Here is a 13,200-nt window from a genome sequence, read left to right as displayed (position 1 = left end):
TCACCATACTAGGCAAGATGGGGCCTGCGTTGGAGTGCCCTGTCACCTGCTCTGCATTTCTGAGAATCTCCTTTCCTGTCTGTGCCATGATAATGAAATACCCTCTCCTGCTCTCCCCATACCTTAGATCAAAGTCTCTCTCAGTTCCTTTGAAATTTCCACAATCTTGTCTGACCATCTCTGACCGCCTCCCCTTACTGTATATTCCTCCTCAAGTCTACCCTTGCTTGTCTGCTGATCTCATACCAGCTTCAAACCCCTACTGATTCTCTGAATTGAGTAATCCCTCTTCTGCCCATTCTGATGCTGGGAAATTCCCTCCCTGTGTTTCTGGCTGTTTCCTCACCTATAATGATGCCACTTTATACTACTGCTCCCATTCCTTCAGTAAAATGCTATGCCCAGTGCCATAGGGCTGGAGTTTTATCATCTTACATGAATGGCAAGGGACACAATGTTTTACAGGTTTAGAAAATCCCACCCCTGCAACACTCATACATATTTTGAAATGGCCTAGCAAGCCACTCAGTTGTACAATCTCGCTACGAAAAGGCATCATAAGAATAAAACTGGACGGACCACCCGGCATCGGACCACTAGGCACCGGACACGACAAAGGCAAACCAAGCCCAGTCGACCCTGCAAAGTCTGAAGCGGTTCAAGAAGACGGCTCACCACCACCTTCTCAAGGGCAATTAGGGATGGGCAATGAATGCTGGCCTTGCCAGCGACGCCCACATCCCATGAACGAATAATAAAAAAAAAATTGTTGCAAGTTCATGAGGCTGTGCTTTAAGAGTAAGAAGGCAGTCAGGAAATTGGAATCAATTTGCAAAGATAAAGAATAGGCAGTGGGGATTCCCAACACAGTGTTTGGCAGGATATAGAGAGGTAGTTTGGAACCACAGAATGAATAATTCTGGTAGCTGAAAATTTCAGTACATTCACAATTTTAAATGAAAGATTATCTGATATGTGTAATTGTACCGCAGACATTTGGACTTTCTGTTTTCTAAACTTCTATCTTTCTTAACAAAGCATTGACGAATAACTCAAAACAAATTGTGTTAATTTTTGTTGTTTTCCACATGATTTACAGCCAATTAAAAACTAATGTAAATTGGGGACTGGTTGAGCACAACATCAGTTTGAATACAGTCACGCTGATGAGATGAAAGTCGCCTCTCTCTGACAGCTCTAGCGTCCTCTGTGCAATGAGTTTGGACAGTCTTTACCCAGTCCCTAATGGACATGGGCCCAAGGCACAAAACTGCTTATAATTCATCCCAGAAAACCAATATGAAAGAAACCAGAGGAATGACTGATGCTGGGAATGAGAAAACATTTCCCCAGTGAGGGGAGAGGTACTGGTTTGAGGGCAGGGTTAAGGCACCTGGTTAAGGAAACAATTACAGTTGTGAGGAGGGATGATATTTTAGAAAGAGCATCAAATGAGGCCTTATGGGTTGAGCTAAAGAACAAAAAAGGGACAGTCGCATTACTGAGAATGTACTATAGACCCCCAAACAGTCAGAGGGAGATAGAGGAGCAAATATGTAGGCAAATTTCTGAGAAGTGCAGAAACAATAGGGCAGTAATAGTAAGGGATTTCAACCACCCTAATATTAACTGGGATACAAACAGTGTGAATGGTATAGAGGGTGCAGAATTCTTAAATTGCATACAGGAGAATTTTTTTAGCCAGTATATAGCAAGCCCAACGAGAGGCGGGGGGGGGGGGGGAATGTTCTGGATTTAGTTTGAGGAAATGAAGAGGGGCAGGTGGAAGAAGTAGCAGTGGGAGAGCATTTTGGTGGTAGTGATCATAATAGTTAGTTTTAGCATAGTTATGGAAAAGGACAAATACAGAGCAGGAGTTAAAGTTTTTAATTGGGGAAAGGCCAATTTTACTAAACTGAGAAGTGATTTAGCAGAAGTAAACTGGAAACAGCTACTTGAAGGTAAGTTAGTGTCAGAGCAGTGGGAGGCATTTAAAGGGGTGATTCAAGGGGTTCAGGGTAAACATGTTCCCACAAAGTAAAAGGGAGGGGCTGCCAAATCTAGAGCCCCCTGGATGTCAAGAAGCATTCAGGGTAAGATAAGGCAGAAAAAGAAAGCCTATGATAGATACCGGGAACTCAATACTACGGAAAGCTTAGAGGAGTATACAAAGTGCAGGGGTGAAGTTAAAAAGGAAATTTGGAAAGCAAAGAGAGGGCATGAAAAAATATTAGCAGGTAAAATCAAAGAAAACCCAAAGATGTTTTATAAATACATTAAGAGCAAGAGGATAACTAAGGAAAGAGTAGGGCCTATTAGAGACCAAAAAGGTAAATGATATGTGGAGGTGGAAGATGTGGGTATGGTTCTTAATGAATACCTTGCATCTGTCTTCACAAAGGAGAGGGATGATGCAGGGATTGAAGTTGAGGAGGAGGAGTGTGAAATATTGGATGGGATAAACATAGTGAGAGAGGAAGTATTAAGGGGATTAGCATCTTTGAAAGTGGATAAATCACCAGGGCCGGATGAAATGTATCCCAGGCTGTTAAAAGAAGTCAGGGAGGAAATAGTGGAGGCTTTAACAATCATTTTCCAAACTTCACTGGATACAGGCATAGTGCCGGAGGATTGGAGTACTGCTAACGCTGTACCATTGTTTAAAAAGGGAGCGAAGGATAGACCGAGTAATTACAGGCCAGTCAGTCTAACCTCGGTGGTGGGCAAATTATTGGAATTAATTCTGAGGCACAGGATAAACTGTCATTTACAAAGGCATGGATTAATCCAGGACAAATCTGTCAGCACGGATTGTTAAGGGGAGATCATGTCTGACTAACTTGATTGAATTTTTCGAGGTGTTGCCAAGGAGGATCGATGAGGGTAGCGCAATTGAGGTAGTCTACATGGATTTTAGCAAGGCTTTTGGCAAGGTCCCACATGGCAGATTGGTCAAAAAAGTAAAGGCCCATGGGATCCAAGAGAATATGGAAAATTCAATCTAAAATTGGCTCAGTGGCAGGACTGGAAGGCTGTTTCCAGTGGGGTGCCGCAGGGCTCAGTACTAGGTCCTTTGCTTTTTATGGTATACATTAACGATTTGGACTTAAACGTAGGGGGCATGATTAAGAAATTTGCGCAAACACAAAGATAGGCCGTGTGGTTGATAGTGAGGAGGAAAGCTGTAGACTGCAGGAAGATATCAATGGACTGGTCAGATGGGCAGAAAAGTGGCAAATGGAATTCAATCCAGAGAAGTGTGAGGTAATGCATTTGGGGAGGGCAAACAAGGCAAGGGAATACACAATAAACGAGAGGATACTGAGAGGTGTAGAGGAAGTGAGGGACCTTGGAGTATATGTCCACAGATCCCTGAAGGTAGCAGGACTGGTAGATAAGGTGGTTCATAAGGCATATGGAATGCTTTCCTTTATTAGCCGAGGCATAGAATATAAAAGCAGGGATGTTATGCTGGAACTGTATAAAACACTAGTTAGGCCACAGCTTGAGTACTGCGCACAGTTCTGGTCACCACATTACAGGAAGGATGTGATTGCACTAGAGAGGGTGCAGAGGAGATTTACGAAGATGTTGCCAGGACTGGAGAATTTTAGCTATGATGACAGATTGGATAGGCTGGGGTTGTTTTCCTTGGTTCAGAGGAGGCTGAGGGGTGATTTGATTGAGGTGTACAAAACTATGAGGGGCCTAGATAGAGTGGATAGGAAGGACCTATTTCCCTTAGTGGAGTGGTCAATAACCAGGGGGCATAGATTTAAAGTGATTGGTAGAAGGATTAGAGCAGAAATGAGGTAACATTTTTTCAACCAGAGGGTGTAGGGGGTCTGGAACTCACTGCCTGAGAAGGTGGTAGAGGCAGAAATCCTCAACTCATTTAAAAAGTATCTGGATGTGCACCTGAAGAGCCATGACCTGCAGGGCTACGGACCAAATGCGGGAAAGTGGGAGTGGCTGGGTGGCTCTTTTCTCAGCTGGCGCGGACACAATGGGCCGAATGGCCTCCTTCTGTGCCGTAAATTTTCTATAATTCTATGATTCTACCTTGTTAGAGGAAATAGAGTGACGTTTCTTTGCATCCAGGAGTCCTTTACCTTAATGTCGATGCTGTGTGCAAAAATGGAAAAATGTCACATTTCCCAGCACTGACATTACTTCCCTTCCCCAACTGTATCCTAATTCTTCCACCCATTGATAGCTTCAGACAGCTTATGGTTTTCAAAATCATACAGTGCAGAAATTACACAAAGACCTCAGGAAGCTTTAGATCATGTTTTTGCACTGCCACAATATACCTGTGAGGGCTAGAATTTTGAAAGTACTGCATATTAAGAAACAACTGCATGAATAGCCTACAATAATATTTGTTTTTTTTAAAAAGCATCTAGTATATGGTTACAGGAACACAAACATTTTGACAGTAGATGATGGTGGATAGGTTGGATTTCCGTAGTTCAACAGATTGACCAGCTTTCTGTTGACCTGTTATAATTTTCACCCTTCCAAATGATAATCCTTGTCTGTCCTCTCAGGTGAATGTAAAAGATTCAAAGAAGAACATGGGAGTTCTCCTGGTTGTCATGACCAATATTTATCCATCAGCTAACATCATTAAAAAAATAGATTATCTTGTCATTTATGTCATTGCTGTTTGTGGGATCTTACTGTGTGCAAATTGGCTGCCACGTTTCCTTACATGACTACAGTGACTACACTTCAAAAATATTTAATTAGCTGTGAAGTACTTTGCAAAGTCCTCGGATCATGCAAGTTGCTATATAAATGCAAGTTCTTTCTTTCTTATAGTACTAGAAAATAGTGGGACAAAGTACATCATCAAATTCATTTTTAAACATGACTAATTCATGCAATAACCTATATGATGCTGCTGCTCTGTGAAGTTAGAATTCTTGGATTAGCGACTAGGTTTGAGAAATATCGTGTTGAAATTTTTCCCCCAATTTTCTCTCTTACACTTCACCTCCACTTCTGAACACATACTCTTAAAACAAATATACTAGTTTTGGTGCTAACTTGATAGTATTGCTAATGGAATTGTTTCTTTTGGGAATGGAAAGCTTGCAGTGTGTTTTTTTCTTACATTTGTGAGGTGTCGATAAATCGGCAGTGGGACTCTTCACCATTCTTTCTCACCAGCTCCTGAAAATGTTCCATAGTTTCTGACAGACTGTTGTCCATTTTAAACATAATCCAGAACTCTGTTATCCAGTACCTGCAATGAAACCCATGTAACTATTATCTTTCAATAAAATAGAAGCAATAATGCCTATATTTTATTAATTTATAACAATTCATAGATTAATGTGGAGACACATTTCTCTGATTCATCCCATTGACGTACCTCACTAAAAACTATAACATTATTTATAACAGAAGAAAAACTCTATACAACGCCATCTCTATGAGTCCAGTTATAATACAGGTATGAGTCTCAGAACACTACCTACATAGTGTGATACAGGGTTGACAGAAAGGAATAACGCTGCCAGCTCCACATCACTCTCACCCCATTGAATGTTTTTAGCTTGGCGTCACATGCAATTATACTGCAGTTGATGTGAAGTCCAAGCTGTATGAGTCTACCCCCTGATGGTAGTCTCATACCTTTTGCTTTTAGTGTGGTTGGGAGTTAGATAGCTGATCTGATGTGTGACGTAAAATACATTGTTTATGGTTCCCTCTCTGACAGGAAAACAATACCTTCTATGTAACACACCCTCACTAATATTATACATCTCTAGCAGAAAAGCATTATGTACACCTTTCACCATTAAGACTGTGCCTCTCTTCTCCCCCTTTAGGTGCTTAGAATCCTACTTTGAGTTTGAATTATTTAATCAGGCCGTTGGTTCTGCAGACAGTCTCAGATGTTACCTGGTATTGGACTGTGGCTGTGCTTGGAACAAGCAGATGTGCTGTTCAAACATATCAGTCAGGCCTAATTTAGATCTACTTAAAATTTGAAAGCAGCTCATATCTGTTTGCTATTACATGCATTTCGTGTGGCAGCAAAGATGGCTATTTAGAAAGGTCAATGACTAGACATAGGACTGTACATTCCCATTTTTAATTTTTCAATAACTCATCAATTACATTGGCCTCATTTTATGATGTAAAATTTGATTTATTTAGATTTTTTGTTAATGCTGATTGATTTATTTCATTGTCTGCAACACATATAACAGTCAGTGCCCTCTTATAATATTACATGACTTAATTTTCAGCCAACGTAAATACACAAAGCACCAAGCAGTGCTTTAGCTTCTAGCCCATCAAAGTGAGGATTGCTGGAGCATTCATAATGCAATCTGCAAGCAGAGTTGCACAGTCACTGGTATACACAGCACCAACACCCAGGAACAATGAAGACTATGTTGATGTTTAAAAATTGTTCCTTACTGCCCTTCAGCATAAAGTTTATGTCTTAAAAAAAAAGCAGAAATTATTTTGAGATGGAGTAACTTTATAAAAAATGATAACTATATTTCCATTAAAAAGTTAGAGAGGAGTTATCTATCTGTGAAGGGGTTTGATAGAGCAGATAGAGTGGAACTGTTTCCACTGGCAGGAAGGACAATAACCAGAGGACACAGATTTAAGATAATTGGCAAAAGAACCAGGGGGGAGATGAAGAGACATTTTTTTACGCAGCAAGTTATGATCTGGAATGCACTGCCTGAAAGGGTGGTGAAAGCAGATTCAATCGTAATTTTCAAAAGGGAATTGGATATATACTTGAAAGGGAAACATTTACAGAGCTATGGGAAAAGAGCAGGGAAGTGGGACTAATTGAATAGCTCTTTCAAAGAGCCGGCACAGGCACAATGGGCCGAATGGCCTCCTTCTGTGCTGTATGGTCCTATAATCTTATATGGACTTCTTAATACTGCAGCCTTCCTTACATGTACCAGTTCAACTGGAATGAGAGAGGGAAATTGATCAAATAAGTGCTTACTTCTATCTAACACTTTACAGATTACTTATTGATCTGTCATTTGAATTATTAGCACTGCATTGGACCTTGTAAAATAACATATTTCTCAAGTAAACTGTAGGTTCAAGAAACAGCTAAGTGTAAACTGCACAGGAAAAAAAATTCAAGAGCTTCTCTCATTTTCAATAAAGCATTTGCAAAACTAAACCACATTCTTTCGAACTGAACCCAAATTGAGATGTGCAGCTTCTGCAGATAGTCACTTTGCTTATTGTCTTTTCATAGTTGTGGTTGCTATTTCCAGGAAAAGCCTCACCTTATAAAGTAACAGATCTTCAGGCAGGTTGAAGCACAGTTTTGTTCTAAAGCATTCTGATATGTAGGTCAGCATTAAGGAAAACAGTTCTCATTTGAAGTGTCCAAGAATCATGATTTATATTCAACAGGAGTATTACTGAGACCAGTATGAATGGCTTCTTCTATAAGACCATTGCTGAATAAGGTAGCCATTTATGGTTCACTATAGGATGTCTTGTCTCTCCTCTTGTACTTAACACATATCTCAAATATCACATCACCACTGCCAAAGTTTCTCTAAAATGCAGTTTCAGCTTTCCAATGGTGAAGGTAATGTAGTTGGTTATCTGCGATGTTAAGATCTATTTAAAAGCATTCATTAAAAAAAAAATCAATATTTTAGCAGGTCACAACCCTAGATCTGTCTGAAATCATGTACCATTATCAGTTACACATGCTGATCAAAGAAAATGCCTTTCATGCTGAGTATGATTCATAAGGATTAATGAGAGTAGTGACATTTATTTACTTGTATGGCTGGTCAGTTTTAATTTGTCTTTGAGACTTTCTCTTTATTCAGCGGTGCAGTTGATGTCCCTTCCCCCTTCATTGTTGGGCAGGAAGTTGAGCAACAAGACCATGTTACAATATCCCCTCTGAAATTAAATAGAGCATTTGGGTGCAAATTATCTTCAAGCAGAATGACACAACAGATGTCAGTGCCAGCAACATCTCAAACTCTTTCACAATACACCTGAATTATTGAAATTAGTTATTGAACACTATTTGAACATTCACTCAAAATAAAAGTTTGTTCAATACCAGTATTGGTAAACGTTACTATTCACAAAGCGGGTTTTATAGCCTGAACCAGCAGCCCACCTATAATTTTCTTGTTCAACACCTATTACAGTTTTAGGGCTCTCTGGTAGGTTTTGTTGGATACTTGATGGGTAAGCGTATAGCCAAGTATGGAATGAGCCCTACAGAACAGGCCAGCCCCAGGTATGGATTGTGCTGATTTCAGCTGGGCAATAGTGAGGTTGCAACGTAGGATCTTGTGTCCTTGGGCTAGAAAGGAGAAAATCATCTGGGCTTTGCGCTTCTGATCATGTGAATCACTGTACAGCGATCCCTGATGGAACATGTGCATTTTTGGACATTGGATGTAACCAATTAGCCTGCTGATGTTCTCTGTACTGTCCAGGCTCACAAAGAAGCAATTGCCACTTCTGCAAGGTCCCAAAGAGTTATTAGTGACTGTAGAATTATACCCATAGTGAGTTATGACCTTCAGAGGTGGTGGAGGGGGGTACAGAAAAGTGGGGGGACAAAGATTTGTCTTCAGAAATGTTTGATAGGCATGATATGACAAAGTATAATTTTACAAAGTGATCTAGTGATTTGACTAAATCACATCAGCTTTCAATCCCCAGGGTCAAAACTGTCTATGATTTTATAACATTTATCTTCTCAGACAGGTGAAAATGTCTGCACTGTGGGTTTATTTCCTTTGCAATCTGGAATGAGAGCAACAGGAAAAAAAAATCTTTGTTTTAACATGATGCGTGTCATATAAACCATTATCATGCAGTGTCACTCATATTGAGTGCTTCACTATGATTAGAAGCATTGGTGCGTCCTTTTTAAGTATCTGGGAAGCTTTTCATCTCTCTACAAGCCTGCTGTTCATTCTGTGGGATGACAGACTAATTATCATAATGGTTAAGGTAGCTTTTGTTGCCTAGGTTATTTTAAACACTGCCTTATTGATTAGAGTCTATTTTTGAATAAAGTTTCAATCTTGCAATTGGATAGAGTGCTAGAGAAACATTAGAATGTGCTTCCATAGTGCTCGAGGGGCCGTATGGCCTACTCCTGCTCCTATTTCTTACATTCTGTAGTGTTGGAAATGTTAAGAGTTTATCAGAAATAGGAGTAATTTATAATGCATATGCATTTGGCAAAGGCATGCTAGAATTCCTCTTCCTTATTCAAGCACTTTCAGGTGGTATTATTATACACAATAAAATTCTAATAGATATAAGATTATAACACTGCCTCTGTTGTAAGACTCCTGTAGGATTGCCAACTATCCAGCTTTGGCCGGGACAGTCTAGTTTTTGAGTGAGTTCTCCAGAAGTTTCTTAAATTTAAAGCAGACGTCAATAGTTTGTTTTTTTAATGGAAGTCTATTTTTCCCACTTAATCCTGGAACTCCCTAACAGCACTGTGGGAGAACCTTCACCACACAAACTGCAGCGGTTCAAGAAGGCAGCTCACCACCACCTTCTCAAGGACAATTAGGGATGGGCAATAAATGCTGTCCTTGCCAGTGACACCCACATCCCATGAACGAATATTTTTTAAAAATCATGTTCAGTCGCATTATCACTGAAGACTGGTTTAGATGAGCTAAGTGGCTGTCATTATTTTGAGCTGGGATCAGCATCCTCCCTGTCACTCTGATACAATTAAAACTTTAGTACTAACCTGGACCTGGTTACTTATATGCTTTGAACCCCATTATATGCACGACGAACTGGATGGAGACTGCTTAAAATGTTTTCATGTGAGACCTTTGCAGTCTGCAGAGAGAGATGATCTTAATCCCATTGGTCTAGTAATTCAAACCAAGATCTCAGAGGTGAAAAGATTATGTTGTAATGCACTGCATCATCCAGTTGGTCTGTATTTTTTGGAATATTTATGTTACAATGAATGCTGTTGATATCATCAGGGAAACTCAGCTGGTGAAGTTTCTGGGGTTGACAATACCAGGGAGTTAAACTGGAATAAGTAGAGAGGCAGTCATCTACTGATGGGCCCAGCTTCAACTGTGAACATTAGTCTTGCTCTCTCACACAGTCAGACTCTGGAGCTTCTCCAAGCATGTTCTTTGAGGAAGAAATCTATCTTTGTTGTTTCAATAAAAATATTCAAAATAAAACAGATAGAAGTATTCAAAAGGATGTGACAGTAATGATAATTCTTTTGTCACTGGATTTTAAAAGGATGACATTTGCTGTTTAAGAAAACATTATTTAAAAATTATTGTACTGAAAACAGAATATTATCTCAGAATTAAGAAAGAGCAACATGAAACTGACTATAGAGATAAAAAATAAAAACCTCAAACACTGGAGACACTGACTAAGATGACCTTTTAACAGTATACAGCACTTTAGGCATCTTTTCAGTATTTTAAAATTTATTCACAGGCTTTCAAGTTACTAAGATTGTCGATTAATTTTAATCATTGACAAAGCAAATATCAAAATCCAAGCCATGGTCCCAATAACCTACCCTGCACCTATGCTGCCCCTTATCCAAATCTGGACTTGGCAAAAGGTGGAATTCTAGGCTCCTGCATCATTTTTCCTGTTTATTATTATTTAATGGGCATTTATCACATCGAATACTTTTCAGAATACACAAAATGCCTGGCTCTCTCACAGGCTTAGTGATGATTAAAATGGAGCATGTTCCAAATCCCCAAACCAGCTTTATTTGAATTATGAAGTATACACTTTTTTTAATGGAGGTTTAAAGTATTGGGTAAAATATTAAATAAATTGCAAATTGGTAACTTGTTTGGGATGTCACTGTAAATCGGCCTTTGACCTCCAAGTGCATGCATTAATTAGTAAGAGTTTATGGAGATTTATATAATGAATACTCTATCTTTGTATACATTAAAGGGAAATTCTATAAACTATTAATGTTTTGATTTATATAGTTTTATTAAGCTCTGGTGAATTAAAAAAAGAAAATCACAGCAAATAAATTTATTTAAAGACGATCCTTCATTTGCAATAACAAAACACATAAGGACCCCCTGAGATGTCCAATATAGTTTCAGTGAAGCTGCGACATTAACACTGAGTTGACCATTTGTAAGTGATGAGATTCTGAGATGATATATAACTGCTGTAACCTACGAATAGATTACCATTTGGAATGGTGAGAATGGGGGCTCCCAGTCTATTGCATAAGTATACAATGTGTGCAAAGACTGCAAAATTAAGGGCTGAAATGAAAATTATCCTATTGCTACAGACTCCATAGAGGGAGGATGGGTTTCACCAGGAGGGAATGAGGCAAAGTTTACTTTAGAGTGAATGCATAATTTCATAAAACGTTTATTTATTTTACTTTAGTTAATCCACAAAGAAAATCTTCTCTATCAAACACAGGAGAAATGACACAAAACCCTTAAACATATGGGGCTATCAATCTGCTTTTCACCGACACGAAGGCAAAAAATAATGAAATATTAAAAATTAAACCTTAAACTAAAACACTAATAGCTTTATTTCAATCCGGATGCAATAGTACTGGTATATGAGATACATTTGAAAGTGATATGAGTAAAACATATGCTGACTAATGAAATTGAACTTTCACTACTAAATAATGTGATTGTTCTTATATTAAACAGAATAAATAAAGTAATCCAGCAACAGTTTGCTTTTATATTCAAGAAAGGAAGAATACGCCTTCAGCTTTTTATTTCAGAACTGAAAAAGAATTTTGACGATTGAGTATTTAAAACAAAATTAATCTTATTCTGCGGACCGGCCATCCTGTTTAACATTAATGGTTTACCCTCCAGACGTACTGTTACACTGCAGTGGTGATGCCTGCTTTGCAGCTCAATTGGTATCGCAGCAAAAGGATATAGTGTGATGAGCTTCTGCAGCAGCTCTGTGGATGATATGATGAAGCGGTGCATGGTCAGAGTCACATGCAGCAGATAGCTGCTTCGACACAGGTTCCCGTCTGCATCTGTCGGAAGGGGAAAGTTAGCAGACTGTTCAGTGACACAGAAATCGAACAGCGACTTGTTAATCTCTTCACTCTCCCATTTTATTTGTGCAAACACTCTTATTTGCCTGCAGTAATGAAGTCTTTGAATTTAACCTTGATTATTTTGCTAATGTATTCTTTCATCATAGTCAATATGCTGTGCATACTCGTAATTTCATGCACAAACCGTTTGGAGAATGGGAGCTGGAAAAATTTCACTGGCTGTGCTAAAAAGTCAGAGACATTGAAATCAGTCAACGCCAATAGTGCAATACGGGCTGATATCAAATTGGCCGCTCGTTTTACACTGTTTAGCGCTACTGGAGTTGGCCAATTTCACCCCTAGAAGTACAAGGTGAAGTACATGATTAGAAGGGACTCCGAAAGAGAGGGGGCCTTGATTTGTCCCCACCCTGTGCACAAAGTTCCTATTTTTATGGGGCTTTGTGCAACATCTATTAGAATCGCCATTTTGTTATTCAAATACATGATTGACCAAAGCTATTGTGATGGGGAGGATTGTAGCCACAGCTCAGGAAAGCCAGCTTCCCATTAATATAAAAATCAGTTGCGAACTCAGTTTTGGAATTTTACTCATTTGGGGACAGGAGTCATTTTCTTATTTCTTTACATATATATATATATTTTAAAATTGGCACAGCATAGTGACCATGCTACCAAACAACACTCTGCTTTGTTGCATCACTGTGGGTTCAAGGATCCCAGAGATGGCATAGGATTTTCATACCCTCGTCTACTTTGACCCATCCCGAAAAGCTTCAACATACAGAGTAAAACAGGTCCATTAGTGCTGGTACAAAAGTACCATGTCAAAGGGCCAATCCAATTGAGCAAAGTCTTGTCACATGTAGAATGTAAGATCAGACCCAATGTCATTGAGTTCTTCAAGAGTTTTAGCTGTTCCAAGAGCAGGACTTGTTATTAAACAAAGCACCATACAATCTATTTGGTTAATTATCTGGGCAAGCAAACCTTCTCTTGTTAATGAGCACTTTTTTAATAAAAAACTGGAATACCTGGTGTATTGGTTATGCAACATGGCTGGCCAGCTGGCTGGAAAAACATCAGTCACATAATAACATCTCAGCCCCAGTTTTATA

The 13,200-nt window shown here is 39.1% G+C and overlaps 1 protein-coding gene across 1 annotated transcript in view; it reads right to left on the bottom strand.

Annotated features, from left to right (window-relative positions):
- Positions 1 to 13,200, bottom strand: part of LOC137326363 (RAS guanyl-releasing protein 1-like) — an 87,601-nt gene that overhangs the window by 28,587 nt on the left and 45,814 nt on the right. Inside the window, exons 3-5 of the mRNA XM_067991369.1 lie at positions 11,953 to 12,058; positions 7,290 to 7,352; positions 5,120 to 5,251 (exon numbers count right to left, since the gene is read on the bottom strand). Coding sequence (XP_067847470.1) covers positions 5,120 to 5,251; positions 7,290 to 7,352; positions 11,953 to 12,058 — 301 coding nt within the window. The remainder of the gene's footprint in view (positions 1 to 5,119; positions 5,252 to 7,289; positions 7,353 to 11,952; positions 12,059 to 13,200) is intronic.

Source organism: Heptranchias perlo, chromosome 10, assembly GCF_035084215.1.
Source record: "Heptranchias perlo isolate sHepPer1 chromosome 10, sHepPer1.hap1, whole genome shotgun sequence".
NCBI classification, from domain to species: Eukaryota; Metazoa; Chordata; class Chondrichthyes; order Hexanchiformes; family Hexanchidae; genus Heptranchias; species Heptranchias perlo.
This window is presented reverse-complemented; position numbering and strand designations above follow the sequence as displayed.